The 19,693-nt window shown below is 40.9% G+C and overlaps 1 protein-coding gene across 3 annotated transcripts in view; it reads left to right on the top strand.

Annotated features, from left to right (window-relative positions):
- Positions 1-16,781, top strand: part of trib2 (tribbles pseudokinase 2) — a 36,476-nt gene extending 19,695 nt beyond the window's left edge. For 2 of the 3 annotated variants that reach the window (XM_077509995.1, XM_077509996.1), the window contains 3 exons: positions 9,868-10,090; positions 11,801-12,093; positions 13,888-16,781. In XM_077509995.1, coding sequence (XP_077366121.1) covers positions 9,868-10,090; positions 11,801-12,093; positions 13,888-14,350 — 979 coding nt within the window. In that variant the 3' untranslated portion in view covers positions 14,351-16,781. The remainder of the gene's footprint in view (positions 1-9,867; positions 10,091-11,800; positions 12,094-13,887) is intronic. The other variant, XM_077509997.1, reaches the window with a different exon arrangement.
- The last annotated feature ends 2,912 nt before the right edge of the window (positions 16,782-19,693 follow it).

Genomic DNA, 19,693 nt, shown 5'->3' with positions numbered 1-19,693 from the left:
GTTTGTGTATGCGTGTGTGTTCACTAATTAAAAGTGTGTGCAGTTGTGTGTTTTTTTTATTTTACTCGTGGCTTGTCTTATTTGCAATGATAATGCAAGCAATGCGTGCTTGAGGGTGGTCATGGCATATTCATTATACACAGCAGCAGTATAACACTGTGTTGGTTATAAGAGCGCACGCTTTGTGCATTTAGATCCACGACATGACAGCAACTCTTTACTCGTGATTTGCGGGGATCCGGGTAGGCAACAGGCAACACCCCTAAAAGTGAAATTAGGTGACTTGACCTTTACTGCCTAGTCTGCTAACCATTTGTTAGCGTTTGCATTTGGTTCTGCTCATAATGACAACGCTAGTAGCATGTATGCTTTAAGTGCCTTATTAGCATTAGCATTAAGAATGTGCTTTGAAGTGATTTACTCTAAGTCAGTGGTGTCCAAACTACGGTCCGGCGGCCATTTGCGGCCCGCCATCTATTTTTCAGTGGCCCACGACATATACTAAAATTGGCATTTGATACAGTTGCAGCAGCCAATAGAAAAGCACATTCAGATGACATTGTGTCCATGGTGTTTTTTAAATACTGCGCACACGTAATAGTAAAAAAAAAAAAAGAAAAAAAGAAAATACTAATACTGAAACTAACAAACTAAACTAAAACTAAGCATTTTTTAAAGAACTAAACTAATAAAAAACTAACTGAACCACACTGAAAACTAATAAAAACGAACTAAAATGAAAAATTCCAAAACTATAATAACCCTACTGCCATATTACAAATACATTGGTTTATATACTTTAGCATTTTTCTAGATACGTAAAAACACAAATACATGATTTGTACAATTTTTTATGACTACACACAATTTCTCTTCATAACATTACGTGGCCCTTGTGTCCTTCTGATTTCCTGTATTTGGCACTCAAACAAAAAAGTTTGGACACCCCTCCTCTAAGTGATTCGAGAAAGATTTTCAAAACTATAAACCAGGACACTGCAAGTTTGCTGAAAATCAAATATACAATAACATTTCACCAGGAACTATTTATAACATTTAATCGCTAGTCAATCTGGTGGCTGGTGTTTGTGTATTTACTTTAGCTAATGCTAAACACTATCTTGGTTGACTCTTCAATAGCGATAAACAAGTCAATGCACTCACCATTGTCCAACCGTTTTTGCTCGGTCCGAGCAGGTATTGGAAGCTGGCTGCGTCGTTTACCTTGCACTTCTGTCCTACAGTATGTTGAGCTCGTGTTCAGTGTAACTGCAACATTAGGCTAGTAAGACAACATTTCCCATGATTGCCAGAGAAACAGGAAATAGTTCTCGTTCCGGTAACAAGAACATACGCCTGAGAGTGATGCAGTGCGGTAGGAATTTTATAGTTAAATTCCTTTTCAGTTGGTTTATCGTGTAAATCGCTATGGCAACTGTGTGATTGTCACACACATGGCCCAAACAGTTGGCTTGCTAGCTGGACTAAAAAAAACAAACAAAATAATGCACGCCGGATTGAGACTGGCATAGAAAGTGCTACAAAGCATTGGGGATGGTGAAATCTACCGGGCCTCAGGACACAAACTCAAAACGGGGACTGTCCCTTTTTAATTTGGGATGTCTGGTCACCATATTCTAGACAGATGGGTAAAGCTAAATTGCCATCTAATGTTGGGGCGCCATTGCATCAAAGTTAATATCATTACAAGGATTCACAATGAAAAAGATGGTCTACAAGCCCATTCAATTTTCAGTTGATTTTGAAGGATACTTGATCCAAGATGTTAGTGGACGCTTACAAGGTCCTTCAATGATATTCCCTGGCAACTTTGCGCCAGATTTGATCAAAATGTCCAGACATCGTGACCAATTGTCATATCAAGAATGCGACTAAGATAGCTGATGCAGCACACACACTGTCAGGGTTTAAGGGAAGCACAGAGGGCAGTCTGACCCGAGCAGCACTCAGCCGGGTGATAAGTAGAGTGAAAATAAAGCCGATAAGATTTTAGCTGTGAATCTTTTCCAGACAGCCGTCACAGCAAATACAATTACCACAGAATTTAAAGATAGCCCTCACAGGGACGGCCACCACCCGGATACGTTGCACTTCTTGGCGACTCGAATGGTTTTGAGGAATGAGTTGTTTTTTTGTTTTGTTTTTTTGGCAAAGTTGTCCGGTGGTGGAGTTCCTGCCGAGCTCCTTTCCCAGTCATTTGGAGAAATCATAGGCGAACATGTGGACACCAAATCATCCCCTGTGAGACCACAGAGGAACATTCACAGCATTGCCAGATTGCTGATCAGAAGTTGTCCCGCTTGGAATAGTTTTTCAAAAACAACTTGTCAAGTCTTTCCACATTAAACTTTCCGCATTAAAAAAAAAAATCTCTGTCTACACCAATTATATATATATTATTATTATATATCACTTTTGGCAGGCTGTAAAGTGCAAACGTATGGACCCTAAAATGTTTCAGAGAACCAACCAAAAGCATGATGAAAGTTGTTTCTGGAAAAATCTTTCCAACAACAAAGCCCAATTCAATAAAGGAGGAAGTGAAGTGAAGTTGTGTATCAGCCTGGGTTCTGAAGCTTTTGGCGGAATTAGTATGACTGCCAGGATTCCACCCAAATTGGCTGCTTTGAATCAAAATGGCCGTTTGATTTCTGACATAGGTCCTTGAGACTTTTTCATGTGCCTTGTTCAGATAGATATGTCCACCAACATTCATGTTGATTTGTGAGAATAGTGTTCGACACTTTCTCATGACGAAACATCATCAAATTCAACAATTTAGGTTCTCCAATCTGCTTCAGATCAGGTCTCATTGAGACGGTTTTCGAGTAGGTGTGTCAGAGTAAGATACATTTTGGAAGCTATTCAAATGGCTGCGTAAAGCCAAAATGGTCGACTTTCTGTCCAATTTCAGGCATGGTTCCAGAGATGTCTACCCAATTTCTTGTTGATTAGTGAAACTGCGGTTTCTAACTTTCTACTGCTGAATGGCTTTCAACGGGTTCGTGTACGAGGTCTATGGATTACATAAATTTTCACAGGGCCGTTCCAATTTACAAGGAGACTTGCATTCTTAGAATATTCTTGTGTACGTTCTTAGGAAGACCTTATCTGCATTCTTCATATTGAGAAACGGCCTTAGTCTCTAGACTATCCTATTGTTCGCTTCTCTACTACGCCTCCCACACGACCAATGGGACCAATGATTTGGTTGAATTTGCATTGTATGTATGCTAATGGTCAACAAGTATACTGTGGATTGTTAAACATCTGCCTTCCTGGAATCACATGAGAACTATAGTGGTCTTTAAGGCTCAAAAAGGCTTGGACTCTGAGCCAGAGAGCTTGTTTGCTGCGGCGATCCTGTTCCACTCCAGTCCCCTCTGTGGCAATAATTCACTTTAATTACCACAACGGGACGTCAAACAACAATTTGTTTCCCGTCTACTAGTTGGAGTTTTTCCCCTGCCCCGCTAAGAGGTAATGAAGATCCGTAGGAGGGCGCGCAAGGCAGGAAGGTGGGAGGTTTGAAAGTGAAAGTGGCCCAAATGGAAATCGGATGCAAAGCACAGCCAGCAGTCTGAAAGCTTCTGACCTTTGAGAATTAGGCGGATGTGGAAATTGTTGCTTAGTAGGTTTTCTGAGCCCACACACATCTGCGCATACTGTACACACTCTGACAGTGCATACAGTTCATGAGCTCAGGTGACACTGAATATGGCGCGTACAGTAAGAGACTGAACTGGCGATGACTCATCCGTCCATTGATGAGCTTAACAGCCATCCACTCCACTCCGGGGTTCTGCCTGGGCTCGGCTCCCTTGTGGCTCAAACAAGGCCCCCCCCTCCTCATCCTACCCACCGGCACATCTCCTTCCCTTCAGCAGAGCAGCTTAAATTAGAGCTCTGGCAGGAGGCCACGCCAGAGTGCAGCACAGAGACAGACATTCACACCTCTGGAAGTCTGACTCAGAAAAGACCAACCCCGTTGCAAGACTCGCTCCTCACTTTGGCTGTTATGATGCGTCTCCGCCAAAAGACATTTTGTGCACGTTTTGGGAGAATGCGCACGCTTCAGCAAATTGTGTCTCAATTGCACAGGCGAATAAATCCTGGCTTGACTGTTATGCCGCTAATGTAGCAATTTACAGGGAGTACAGTGTGAAAATGGACTTTATTGCTACTCGTCCACCATCTCAGCCGCTTTAACGACCACTGCTGCATCTGCATATGTGATGGTATAGCACACTGTCCCGATTTGGCAGGTTCAATTTGGCTTCTCTGTTAGCAGGAGTGCAGTGCGAAACAAACCACAACTCTTTTTGTGTTGGCCTTTGTTGTTCTGAGTCCCGCTATGCCCCACTCTTGTATGGTGTTCCACAGGGTTCAATTTGGGGTCCTTGTTGTTTTCATTGTATTTGCTGCCCTTGGGTCTTAGCTGCTAAGATTTTGGTCACAGTAACTGCATCTGGTACCACACCTGCTGCACCACGGGCCGCAGGTTGCCCACATCTACCTTAGCCTCGGTCTTTATATTCGCGAGTCATTACGATGCCTTCCACTGCTCATATCACATTCGATATTGTTCCTTTGTTTTGTACCGTCTCCAAAGTGCGATGTGATCTCCCATCCGAGGAGATTGCTTTTCCCTCATAACTGTGGCACTTATTACACTTTGCCTCAAATCTCTCCCTTCACCCCACCCTTCAGCATATTGCACAGGTGCTCAAAAGCCATCTGTTGGATTTTGCATCAGCTCACGCCACGGGAATAATACTCGTGCGTCAAAACTGCACTCCCTGCACAGTCTGTCCTCATTCTGAAGTCATTTTAGTTTGATAGCATGTGTACTACCGATTAGCGCTAATTGGCTCGAAATATAAACTGATTAGACAGATGTGTGATGGTGAAGGTCTATGTGGAGTCCCCCAGATTTTTTTTTTTTATTTATTAGAATGAATATGTATTGCCCTTAAAACTGAACGGCTCTGCGAGACACATCAATACAACATACTTTCCTTAACACCTATTACTAACACGGTATTCCAAAAAGAGCTCATACCCCGCCTCATTCTCCGGCATTGTTAAGCGCTAACGTTTGCTAAACACACCGAGTCGTGCCAGCCTCCGATAGTCAAATATGTTGCAAACATATCATTACTGCCAGTGCTAATGCCACAAACGTTGGCAGTAATCACAGGCCGTCCAATATTGTTTTTTGTTCTTGTCAAGGCTTAAAGCTATTTGGCTCGCGGCAGAGGTCTTTAGACATGACAGTCAAATTATTATCTTAAAGAGCGACTCATCCTTGGAAAGGGGCATAGTCCTCGCTTTATGCCTCCATCATGCAACAATTCAGATTGTTTTCTTTTTTTCACGCTCTTATCTGCCTTTGTCCTCAATCCGGCGTGGCCTAGATTTTCTTATGATCAACTTTTAAAGCACAAGCTGTCTTTCCGGATACGTTCTTAAAAAGTCAACATGGAAAGAAAGACTTCCGTACGATGAGGTATTCGTCCATTTGCACCTGCTACTGGGTGCGTGCTGCCAGAAACAATACAGGAAGCCGCGTCCAGGAAATCAGGTGTTGTGATTCAGGTGTTGACATGCAAGTGCTACAGTTGCCTTTCATTGGCCTTCATTTCGTGTACAGGACTCGACCTGTCTGATCTGCTGGTTTATGTTGCATTCGGAGAAAGGATGTAGGACAAATAATAGATAGATAGATAGATAGAGAGATAGCGAGATAGATAGCTAGCGAGCGAGATAGAGAGATAGATAGCTAGCGAGCGAGCTAGAGTGATAGCTAGAGAGATAGTTAGCGAGCTAGTTAGCTAGAGAGATAGCTAAAGAGATAGATAGCGAGCGAGCTAGCTAGCTATCCGAGCTAACCGAGCTACTATCTATCCAGCTAGCTACATAGATAGATAGATAGATAGATAGATACATAGATACATAGATAGAGAGATAGATAGCTAGCTAGCGAGCGAGCTAGAGAGATAGATAGCTAGCTAGCGAGCGAGCTAGAGAGATAGATAGCTAGCTAGCGAGCGAGCTAGAGAGATCGATAGCTAGCGAGCTTGCTAGAGCGATAGAGGGATAGTTAGCAAGCTAGTTAGCTAGAGAGATAGCTAAAGAGATAGTTAGCGAGCGAGCTAGCTAGCTATCCGAGCTAACCGAGCTATTATCTATCCAGCTAGCTACATAGATAGATAGATAGATAGATACTCAGACAGATCTTCCCTTGAAAAGTTGTATTGATGTGTTTGCATGTTGTTGAAGTTGATTACCAACGATTCCGCAGGTAGGGATGCCGTCTTAGAGCGGCATTACGATGCACTCCCAAGTTTTCCATCTAACACACACCACTGTGATGAAAAAATGTTGCTGCATAATACACACGCCACATAAGGAGTCTGTAATCTATTTCGGAAATGTAAGCAGAACGCCTCGTGACGCGTGGGCACGGTTGAAAACGAATCACGTTGACTGACTGACGGCGCCGTCATTTTCCTTTCCAAGCACGCGTGACAGGTAACTCTTGATAAGAGCTGTCTGTGTGCGTGTGTGTGTTTATGTTGTGGTGCTGTATAATATTTCCTGGGGGATGGAGAAGGGTTGCCATGGCAGCAGCGTGAATGAATGTGTGTGTGAGAGCTGTTTTACGAGAGGCCAACTGAGGACAGCGCGTTTGTCATTTCGCCGTCGCTTATCTTGCCAGCCGCGGAACGCTATGACATTATTATTATTTTTTTTTTACTTGACCTTCCGCTTTGTGCGGAGACATAATAGCGACATAATCATACCCTTGGATTTCAAGTGCTATTGATGTATGAGAAGCTCAAGTCGATGTGGGGAAGGCAGTGTCAGCGTCAGAGCATATCGCAGATGGGGACAAGGAGGAACATTCTGACACTCAATTGATTATATTAGTTTTTTGTCACAATACCTTATTTGGGGGGGCTTTGCCCCGCAAATGCCCACAAGAAATCTCTTGAATAAGAGTTGATGGCGGCTAGTGTTCATTCATATTACAAAAAAAATAAATAAATCGATTAATCAGGTCAGATTTCATTCGATTCACTCCCATGTAGACTTGTGGTTCACTCTCTATGCTGACTCGGCAGTTTTCCCTGAGGTTCATTAATTCCTGCTCGCACACTTCCTGCACCGCCTAAAGGAACCTATAGTCCACATACGGGATCTGTGAAATATTACATGAAGAGCCAAAGTGTCTTAAGGTTGGAACTGCATTGGTTAAAGAATGAAATAAACATGTCTAAATGCAATGTATAGAGCCAAAGTGGGGTGCCACATTCCAGCATCCCAAGGTATAAAACTACGTCACATCCTGGCTTGAGCTTTGTATATGTACAGTATACAAAAGAAGGAGCAGCCATAAGAGGTTGAGAGAAGAATGCGAAATCATCAATCACAGGTTGACGAGCACTTAGCAACATCTGCTTCTGATTAGGTCTTATTTGTCCGTATTCCCTGGTTCATCAAAGTACAAGGCTTGGAATGAGCCCAAAATGGCCGACTTCCTGTTCTTGAGACTTTTTTTGTGCATCCTTTTTCGATAGACCCACCCAATTTTGTGTCCATGGGTGATTAAATACATACATTTTCACCAGGAAACACAAAATTGATAGGAATGCTGAGGTTAAATTGAGGAACACTGCGATGATGACAGGTCAGACGCTGACCTCTGGCCGCTGGAAGCCCGACAGTGGCTCGTTTATGGTGACTAATGCAGCTGTGACGATGCGAGGAAGCGAAGCTGGTTGACCTCTGACAGTCTTCTAGGACACGTCAGTCGGAAGATGGCAGCCCTGCAGCATGTGGCGAAGGGGGAGGGGATGTCTGGGAAGCCGATGATGATGATAATTCCCGCCGGATTTTCCTCGAATGCGTAGAAGAGATTTTCTATTAGGATTCATGAGTGGTTAGTACATCTGCCTCACAAATGAGAGGATTGTAAAAAAAAAAAAAAAAAAAAACTAGTGGGATTTGTCTTGCGGATTGGAAGTTTTCATACCAGTTTGGACTAAAACAGTAGAAGTCACAGACTGAGAAAAAGAAAAAAAAGGATTTAATTAAAGACCAATAGGAACTGGTCTTGGGGATCAGAAGGTTTCATGTCTTAATCTGAACAACAGTTTATCAGCCATCTTTGTTGTTGGAGACTCCAAATGGGAAAATATCCGATTTCCCACCTTCCTCGAAAGCAGCATTACAGCTCAGGTAGCAACCAATCACGGCCCACCTGTTTACTGGGTTTTGTCATGTGACGTTCGTAAGCTGACTCTGTGGTACTGTAATGTCATTTCCAGTTGACAGCAAGTGACAAAATGGCCGCCCCCTGAAATGGACATAAACGGGTGGATTTTGCTGCCTATTTTATATTCCACAAACACAATATTAATTAGAATGCCGTCTTTAGACTACTGATTGCGCCTTGAACAAACTAAAGAACATTTTCACTTGACTTCCCTTTTAACCTGTGTCCACCTGTTGCCATTCATCCAAGCATTGTGGTCAACTAAACAGAGCTAGATGGATGGATGGATTCAGATCCTAAAAAAATGGAGTACAGACTGAGTGCTGGGCAAATCCTGAGAGAGGGAAACACCATCCCCAACCCCCACTCTCATCTTTCCAAGAGGAAACACATTTGGAATGCTGCACATACAGTAGCGTCTCCCCTTACCTCCTCCATCCTCTCCCCAAGTCTAATTTGCCAGCACGCGATGCATTCAAATTCCTCTTGTCACGTGACATCCCTAATTTGCATATCCAGGAAAGAAGGGGAGGGCCGCGTGAGCCAATAGGAACCCGTCGTGGCGGTGACGTAAGAGAGGCGGGGCAGGAGGCTTCTCGCTCGGACGTGTGACGTTGGCTTCAGTGTGCACTGTGCAGTTCCACTCTGCACTGAAGCAAGCAGGCAGGATCCCCCACCCCACCCTCGTCAATCTCTCTCCAGCCCACGGAAGAGGCACCGCGGCGCCACGAGAGAGGATGCCCTGCTGAGCCGAGGGATAGGCCCGGGAGAGTCTACCGGCCCCGTCCCCTTTTCCTTCCTTCCTCACGATAAGCGAGACCCTCCTTCCACCTGGAAGCGAGAGAGAGGACGACGTCAGCTGCTCCTCACAAAACACCCACCACCGAGTCTCCTTTGTCCCCGTCTCGTGTGCACGGAGGGGTTTCACCGTGACGAACACCGCGCGTGGATTCTATGGAACAAGGGCCAACCTGGTACTAGTTAGCACGGAGGCTAACTAGTTAGCTACACCTGCTAGCCAGCGTTTTTCGATATCGGCTGGGAACAAGTTTACATTGTCTACTTTTTTCCCCGTTTCTTTTTACTGCTTTAACGAGCATCCATTCAGACTTATTGTTTCTATTATTCGAAACGTGCCACTCTATTTTTTATTTTTTACACCGGTAAAATAAGCTACCAAATGAGCAGCTGGTTTGTAGCCCACATTCAATGCATTAAATTAAAACACTTTTCTTTGGACTTTATAATTAAATTTTGAACGCTTCTAGCACAACAAAAAAAGACCTTAAGCGGTTTGGAAGACGTTCTCTGAGGATTTGCAATCGTAATTCCGACGTTTTTGCGTTGAATGGTGAAACAAAGGCGAGTGGAGCCAGCTATCTTTTTGACCCTTTTTATTTAATGTCATTTCACCCCGCTGACCAAGCAAGCCCTCTCCCGACCGAGGACCACCCCAAAGCGGACTGAAGGAGTCTTTTGTCGCCGATCCCGGTGGAGCAATTACAGCAACATTCACCCATGAACTTACAGAGGTCACGTCCGATTAACATTTCACGTCATGGCAGATCGCGGCACAAATCGCACGACTTCGAAGATTTATCTTGCCTGAGGAGCGCCGAGTCGAGCCAGAGCTTCAGCCCCAACCTCGGCTCGCCCAGCCCGCCGGAGACCCCCGACGCGTCGCACTGTATCTCCCGCATAGGGGACTACCTGCTGCTGGAGCCCCTGGAGGGGGACCACGTCTTCAGGGCCGCTCACCTGCACAGCGGCGAGGAGCTTGTTTGCAAGGTGAGCACGCACACATTATGCACATACATGCACACCTGCCCACGTGCACGCGCATTCATATTTCATATGCATCGGTGCACAAAGGCAAAGTCTAGCCTGCAGCGAGCACTCTGCACTACTTGGCTCGGATTGCAAAGAGCGAGCGAGGAGCCTAATGGAAAAAGTGAATGGGGCAGCATGACGTAACGTTCATAATGGGGCAGGAAGTACACACAGGGCACATAAAATCTTACACGAGAGTTGTAGCAAAGAAACGCCATTTTTAAAGGTAACTCCTCATATTTGACGCAGTCGTTTAACATACTGTCAGTATTATTGTGGTTGTGATTTGTAATGGTGCATTGCATCATACCGGCTGGCTGTTCCCAATAATTTGAGGAGCACATTTCACTTGCATGAAACAGTGGACCGAATATGAACATTGTTACCGGATGCATGCACCAAGCTACAACTTGACACCTCACTGGCGGTGTCATAAAAAAGTTGAATATAAATAGTGTTTATTTTTTTCCCATTGTTATTTGTGGTCTGTGGTGCCCTCAAATGGTCAGGAAGAGGATTATTTATTTATTTATTTTTGCCAAGGTTTACCTTGTGTTAAGGCACAAAGCTTCTTTTCCATGGCCAACTCATTCCCAATGAGAAATTCAAATTGTTCCTACTTGAAATTGAATCATTCAGCACATTTGATTCACCTTGGAAATTATTGTCAACATTACCAAAAAGTCAACATTTTCTCCATTGCTAGACCCAAAAAATTGAACATTATATATATATTTTTTCAATTCTGTACATTTTTTTTGACATTTTCAACTTTAAACTGTTAAAGCTATACCGAACAGAAATATTTTCAAAATAAAAGCCAACAATTATAACCCCCCGCATCTAATTTCTATCTTTTGGACTGAATCAAATGTTACAGTTTTAAACTGTTTTAAACTGTTCAGCTTACCCCACTACAACTTTGTTTCAAAAATAAAAGCTAAGAAAAAAAAATAATTGTTTGTTGTTTTCTCCTCTACATTTTGACCGATTCAAACCGTGCCAACTAGAACTGAATAACTGTGTAAAATATAAAAAATTGCGACTATGCAACTTGTTTTTTGTTTTTTTACCCAACCAACTAGCAATTAATTACAATAAACAATACCAGTTGTGTTATAGATTAAAGGTCTTAAGTTAAAGGCTAATGCTTTAATTAATTAGTTTTTAATTCCAGCTATTTTTTTTCCCAAAGTTTAAAAATAAAAGCCATTGAATTTTGTTTGTTTTTCTCCTCTAATTTCTGCATTTTTCACCAATTCAAAACATCCCAACAGCTTTTTTTTAAAAATTCAGAATAAAAGCCAAGATAAGATTTTTTTTTCCTCTAATTTGTACATTTGTCATAATTCATAATAAAAGCACAAATGACTGGCCCACCAGTTTGACTCCCCTCTGTGCCATCAATAGCTGATCAATCATCCACCTATGCGATTGATCCCTCCCCAGAAATGTGGACCCACCCTGCGAGTGGTGGAAGTCCTCCTGCCTGAAGTCAATCTGAAGAACAAGAGGGTGGGGAGTGGGTTGCCATGGCAACTAAAGAGGCGCTGCAACCTGCAACAAATATGACACGCATCAATATAATACCCTGGAAACAGAAACTACATTTCCATGCATGTCCTAAAATGGCTTCCCGACGTCGTCCATTTTGTGTCCCGCCTCAAGGTGTTCGACGCGGGCCGCTACCAGGACTCCCTGGCGGCCTACTTCGCCCTGGGCCGCCACCAGCACATCAACCAGGTGCTGGAGGTCCTGCTGGGCGAGACGCGGGCCTACGCCTTCTTCGAGCGCAGCCACGGCGACATGCACTCGTTCGTGCGCACCTGCAAGAAGCTGCGCGAGGACGAGGCCGCCCGCCTCTTCCGCCAGATCGTGTCGGCCGTGGCGCACTGCCACGACGGCGGCCTGGTGCTGCGGGACCTCAAGCTGCGCAAGTTTGTCTTCAAGAATGAGAGCAGGTGAGATGGAAAGTTGGACCTTCAACTGTTTTCAACGCATCCTCAGCTGGCTTAAAAGCGCTTGTTGCTTAAAAGCACTCCAGGGTATCCTAGTGGCTCCTTCCTGTGTGCTTTACACAGTGCAAACAAGCTTTTTTTTTGTGAGAATTTGTATCTCAGCCCACTTTTAACAAAATCAAATCCCCTCGTTACGCCGCCACGTTTGTCTTTTTTTTTGTCGAAGCGAGCGCAAATGTCAGCGTTAATCCTGAGGAATTACTCGCCTCGCTTCCTCCCGTCTCCAAAGGAACTTCCTGTCAGGCCTAATTACACCGCTTGTGCCTCTTTAATTGTCAGCCCCTTTCACACAGAGGTCACGGAAATGGTGTCAGTTCCTTTCGTTTGTTAGTCTGTTTCGCCGTATTTGGTTGAACGCTTGCAGACTGGCGCGCAATTAGCTAGTCTCACTAACTCCCACGTCACTCGCCAGGCCACGCCTTTTAAAGCTACACACATTCAAAGTCACAGATAACACAGCGTTGAACTTTAGGATGCACCTCACATGCATATGAAGCATAAACGACGGTATGTTTTACGCTGTTTTGCGGAAAAATACTTATGTCCATTTTTTTTTTTTTTTTTTTTTTTTTTTTTTTTTTTTTTTTTTGTAATAGATTTGTATGTTTTGGGGATGTCTGCATTCTGTTTCGTCCCAAAAGCATAACAATTACAAAAATGGACATGTTTTTCACATAGAGTGTGAAAAACACTTATGTTCACTTTTGTTGTTGTTGGTTGTTTTTTTTAAAGATTTTTATGTTTTTGGGATGTCTGCATTCAGTTTCATCCCAAAAACATAAAAATGTTTAAAAAAAAAAAAATGGACATAATTGTTTTTCCTCATAGCAACGATATATAAGTAAATAAAGAATAACAATAGTTGATTATTTTGTCAATTAATAAATAAATCAGATTTAAAACACTTTTCATTTCTATGCCTTTATTAAAAAAAAACAAGACATTATTTCAAACTGGCAGCGCAGAAAATGCAAAATCATAAATGAGTTAAGATTCAGTTAGTTAGATATCTGTATTATACAATGAATATAATGTTCAGGGTCACCACAGCATGGCTTAATGTAGGGCGCCGTATCGATGAAGTTTATAATCAGTTAGTTGTTGACTAATCATTGCACCTCTAATGTAGTTTACTGTAGTGATGAGGTGGCATACAATGTGTTAAAGAGCATGTTTCTCTTCGAGGCACCATTGTACCACTCCGATATTCTAGGCCTGGGCGATATCGCCAAAAAAATAACATTTAAATACATTTTTTATTTTTTTATTTATTTGTTTATTTATTTTAATTAATTAATTTATTTATTTTTTGATTATTTTTTTACATTATTTTTATCAGTCATTCAGGACGAGCTCGATTTTAATCTAATAAACCCAACAAACATTTATTTAATGGGTTCAAAAATGATTCCTGTGCAAAATGTTCAGACAACAATAATGTATATTGATTTGAAATCAGTTTTATCATAAAGTTTGGACTTAAAAATGCCGCAATGAAGTAGTTGTAAACACGTCTTGTAAACCAGCCATCCAGCATTCTGTCACTTGTGCAACATTGCAACTCACAATAATATTTTGATTCAACAGAACATTAAGAACAGCTTTTAATAATCCAGAAGACAAAATTTGATTTCACAATTTATCACTTTCCAATGAATAATAAAGGTGGGAAAATGGCGTTGTTATTTTCCTGGCCTTGCCCTGACATGTTGTTGTTTCTCGCCTCGCGCGGTGAAGAAGCTCTCTGAAGCTGGAGAGCCTGGAGGACACGTACATGCTGGCGGGCGGCGACGACTCGCTGTCCGACAAGCACGGCTGCCCGGCCTACGTCAGCCCCGAGATCCTCAACGCCGGCGGCAGCTACTCGGGCAAGGCGGCCGACGTGTGGAGCCTGGGCGTCATGCTCTACACCATCCTGGTGGGCCGCTACCCCTTCCACGACGTGGAGCCCGGCTCGCTCTTCAGCAAGATCCGCCGCGGCCACTTCAGCGTGCCCGACACGCTCACGCCCAAGGCCAAGTGCCTGATACGCGCCATTTTGCGCCGCGAGCCCGCCGAGCGCCTCACCTCGCGCGAGATCCTGCAGCACCCCTGGTTCGACGCCGCCGCCGCCAGCCCAGCGGCGGGGGCGGGCGGGCGAGGCGAGCCGGAGCAGATGGTGCCCGAGGTCGACATGGAGGAGGAGCAATTGTTCAGCTGAGCACAAACGGACCACAGCTGTAAGTTAGCCATGTTGTTGCTTTTTTCTCTTTTTTTTTTTTAAATCCGACATTTTCACACAGAGAAAAACCTCCAAACCTGGCATGATGAACTTCGGGAACTGACCCACGAATAACAATGTAGCAACACGTGCTTTTAAAGAAACAAAACTTTTCTTTTTTATTGTTATTATTTTTGGTTTGATGTGGTGCTCGTAACAAGTAGACACATTTTTCACACTACGGCAAGCATGAAGGGACAAACCGACGACTGGATTCCTCATCATTACTGGGACTTTAAAAAAACAAAAAAAAACATTGTTTCTCCTCAGCTTTCTGTCCTGGAGTCTTTTGCCTCATTGTACTGCCGCCATTTAGTTGTGGCGTGTCCCACCATTTTGAATTTGGAAATTTGGGGTTGTAAAATTCCAGGAATTTGGAAAGTTGGAAAAATTCCACATGATTTGGAAATTCACCAAATTGAAGTTTTGACTCTTGAATGTAGTTGGCGGGAAAATATATTTTCATATTTCTGACAACCGGATGGCGCAATTAAGTTCAATTTTGGATTCCTGCAAATTCTGAGAATTTCCAGGAAAATTAAATGGGATGTTAATATCGAAAATCTAGGAAATACTCGCAATTAGAATTTTTCTCTTAACAATTAACAGGGAATTGAAGTTAATTTAATGAATAGTATATATATTAGGGGTGTAATGATATCTCATCTTCATGATACGATATCACAATATGAAGGTCACAATATGATAATTATGATATTGTGGGGAGGTTGGCAATACAAAAAAGGTCACAATGTAAAAAAAAACCCGCACACAATATCGTGCCTTTGTACTTTACAACAATGCATATAAACAACCTACACTCTCTTAACAACACTTAATATTGAGGCACTTGCTAATGCAAGCAAGCACACATTGAGTTCCTCCACATATTGACTCGCTTCACAAGCATATCACATGCCCCTTCATCTGACCATTAGCATGGCTTTTAAACACAGAAGGGCCAAAACATGTCTTGTGCAAATTAAACCACTAAAAAAAAACTAGCCACCAGAGGGTGCTACAATTGCATAAATGGAAATCAACCTGACTTCTTTTTTTTTTTTTAAACAAATGTGCTGTTTTTAAATATTGTGACATGAGGACGATATATTGTGGCAGTTTTAATATCGCAATATCGCGATATTGCCGTTATCGTTACATCCCTAGTATATATTCAAACATAAATATAAACATGTTAGCCTGATAACATATTTGCCAAAGTGGTTTTTAGCTTACAATCAGTAAAAATATGAATATGCTTGATCAAATTTTTTTAGTTTAGCCTATTTTAGTTTTTAAATTTGCATTTTGTTTTGTTTTATAAAAATGTTAAAAAATGGCAGAGATTATGCTGCTATTACACTATTTCGTTTTGTCGTAAGCAGACATCAATGCAAAATAACTTCAACATGTTTATTTGTTATTGCTTTGAGCCCAAAAACAGATTCATCCCCTAAATAAAAATAATCAGTGAATAGGCAAATTTACGAATACCAAATTGAATGTTTTATGAAAATGTCAAAAATTTACTTGGACGGTTATGCTGCTAAAATGACCCCCCCCCCATAAACTGCATCCACACAAAAACAATGTCAACAGATTTATTTGTAAGTAGTAATTTATTCCCGGTAAATCAAACTTTGAACATTTCTGGAATTTTGCAATCCTAGAGCAACTTTCTGTTACGAAAAATTGCGCCGCCATTTTGCGGTCTTGTGCACTTGGCATGTTGCCACCATTTAAAGTTTTATATTTAAAGTCTTTAGAAAAATACGAGCGCAGCAATTATTTAAATCAAACATCTATATATATCTATATAACTATAAAAAAAATCTAAAAAGAAGTATAAATCTATATATTTAAAAAGTACTACATTGCAGGGTTTTGTTTTTCTTTTGACACAGGACGCTCTGTCTCACGCTCAGAAGCCATCTTGTGTGCCAGTATTCCCGCCGCCACCCTCCTTCTTCACTCAGCAACAGTATTCTCCATCTTACTTGAATTTGTCATCTCTATTTTTTCATTAGTAATCGGCATGCGCCACATAAATTCTATAAGCTTGCCTAGAGAAAGGGGATGGTCCAATCCCCTTTGATTAGGCTGTATTGTCCTAAGTTCCACATTTTTTTTTTTTTTTTTTTTTAAGATGGCGCTTCCTTTTTGATTTAAGTTGGTGCTGATTTGGTGCTAATGTTTAGGCCTGGAGAAAGGGGTGGCAGGGAAGGGGGGAGGGTTCCGTGGTGCATGGTGGGATATCTGCCTCAGATGTTCTGATTGTATCGTTTAAAAAAACAAAAACAAAAAAAGGAAAAAAAATATTCTGGTGTTTTGTCCAAATTTATTATTCCATAAATAAAATTGTGAACTGCGATTGGTTGTCATGCTATTATTATTATTATTATTATTATTATTTTATTTATTTATTTATTTTTTTACCCAATTGTGCTTTTAATACAAACACAAGATCACGATTAATAAAATAAGTAGAATACGTACAAGTTTTTTTTGTTTTTTAAATTTTTTTTTTTAATCCAACTGGTGGTAAAGTGACGTCCTTTTCCATTGGACACGAGTAAATACTTTGGCGCCATCGTGTGGACAAAATGTGTACTGTACAATTTTACCATAGAAATTCACAGTATAGTAGTAACACAATTTTAGAAAATAATTACGCCTATTAACTATTAAATGTATTTTATTATTCATGCTTTGAAATATGTATTTCTTCCCTTAGTTTTGTACCACTTTTGAGTCCAATTTCCCCCGTTCATCCATCATTTTCCTTCACTAAAGCGCCAGATGGACAAATTTTATCTATTCAGAAGTAAAAATCAATTAAGCACCCATCCAAAATCAAATCGTCCTTTCCCCATACAGTTTATCCCCACTAGGGCATCCCACGCTAATCTCGTTGCGCAACCTCAATTTTTCCACTGATTCTAAAATGAGAGTGGACGAAGGATTATTTAGGTCAATTTTCATTCAATTTCCTCTGTTATATATACAGTACATGTCACTGTATGTCCGTGTGCAACAATCAGCTAGCTCATCTAAAACCAACACATACACACGGGAGCCCTTGGCCAACAAAATACAACAGATGGCCACTGTTGTTTGTGCCGTAGCGCCATCATGAACCACCGCCAAGCATTATGCTGAGTAAGCACTATTTCTGTGCATATGCACCATATTGTCCAATCGAGGATCCAAAAATATTACGTAATCTATACTGTACTATTCAGTATGTTATTAAGAAGGTATTCACCAATATTCTCTACAAATATTGCTGTTATTGCCTTTCAACACTAGAGGGCGCTCAGCTACAAGTTTGTAGTAGTTATTGTCAACAGAATAGTCACCAAAATGTCAACAAAAATTTGGCGTGAAATAGACTTGACACTGCTGGGCAGGAATAACTAATTTTGGTTAAAAAAATAAGTAAAAATGGACCGACTTGCTGTTGCAAAGCAACCCAATTTATTAAGTTTGATTAGAAATTGGATTAATATAACTTAATATATAAATATTTTATTTATTATGAAAGTTTATGAGCAAAACATTTCTGCCAAAGCAAAAAAAAAAAAAAAAAAAAAAAAAAATGGACCCACCTGCTCCTGCAAAACAACCCAATTTATTGAGTTGTTTTGTACAAAAAAAACATTATAAATTTGATTAATACTTAATGTATAAATGTTATTATTTTTAAATGTGGAAAAAGTATTCACCAGTGTAATCGTAAACCCACCAAATTGCGAAAGTTTATGAGCAAAACATTTCTGCCAAAGCAAACAAATAAAAAAATAAATAAAAATGGACCAACCTGCTCCTCCAAAACAACCCAATTTCTTGAGTTGTTTTGTACAAAAAAAGATTATACATTTGATTAGTTCTTAATATATAAATATTTTATTATTTTTATTATTTTAAAAGTGTAGAAAAAGTATTCACCAGTGTAATTGTAAACCCACCAAATTCCGAAAGATTTGAGCAAAACATGTCTGCCAAAGCAAACGGTGACCAAAAATTGTGACTAAATAATTGTCACCAAGAATCTGAACTAGAATATTGTAATAAGGTGAGGTCAACCCGCAAAAAAAATCAAACAAATATGACCCAAAAAAATGTCACCAAAAATTGTGAGCTGAATTATTCGCACCAGAAAAAGTCACCAAAAAAATTCCAACAAAAATTGTAAGCCAGAAAATTAATACTGCAAATCGTGAACAAAAATATTGTCACCAGAAAGTCACCAAAATGCCAACAAAAAAAAAAAATCAAAGAATTTTTTTTTTTTTTAATTTTTAAAGACTCAACAAAAACAGTGACCCAAAAAAATGTCCTTTAAGATATTTAGCTAATTGATAGTATATAATGTCAATAAAAATATAACCCAATAAAAATCAATTAAAAAAAAAATCACCAAATAAACATCACCAAAAACAAACTTTAATAACCATTTTTTGGGTTGCTCTTCAACAAACTCTGCTCTAAACTGCTGCGCTTTTCTTATCTGAGAGCTTTTATTGTACAGCAGCTTTTGTGCTGCTCCACAAGCTCCTTTTTATGCTGCTCGTTTGTCAAGGACTTAACGTGGCAATAAAATGTTTCATTGGCGGCGTCCCGCTACCGCCTGCTCTTGTGTGGACATCAACTTTTATGTCATACAGTATATGTTTATATGACCGCAGGGCAGGCCACACGTGACATTGTTTGATGGCAGCACGCCTAATTGCGTAATGCTAACTCTCGAGGGCCTCATACATATGCGTGTCATCACATCACGTCATGTTGTTATGTAAACAGGCATTTGGTAGCACACCTAATGGACACACATTATGTACGTCTCCATTTTGTTGTTAAAAATCTAAATATAGTAAAATACAAAGTAGCAATTGTCCAACTTTTCTTTATAATATGTTCAACATGCCTCCACTTGTCTAAACATGGTATTCTAATTAATATTCTGTTTATGGAATATAAGTTGAGCAACAAAACACATTTGTTTTTATGCATCTCAGGGGGCGGCCATTTTGCCACTCGCTGTTGACTGAAAATGACATCACAGTTGCTCAGGACTCAACAACCAATCATGGCTCACCTGTTGTTTTTTTTTAGTTTGGTCATGTGACGTTAGAAAGCTGAGCCATGATTGGTTGTTACCTGAGCCCATGAGCAACTGTGATGTCATTTTCAGTCAAGTGACAAAATGGCCACCCCTATAGGATGGATAAAAAGGGTGGATTTTACAGCATTATTCATTTTCCACAAAAGCAATATTATAGA

The sequence above is a fragment of the Festucalex cinctus genome, chromosome 21 (genome assembly GCF_051991245.1).
Source record: "Festucalex cinctus isolate MCC-2025b chromosome 21, RoL_Fcin_1.0, whole genome shotgun sequence".
In the NCBI taxonomy this organism is placed as follows: Eukaryota; Metazoa; Chordata; class Actinopteri; order Syngnathiformes; family Syngnathidae; genus Festucalex; species Festucalex cinctus.
The sequence above is the reverse complement of the archived record's forward strand: the minus strand, read 5'-3'. Positions and strand labels throughout refer to the sequence as shown.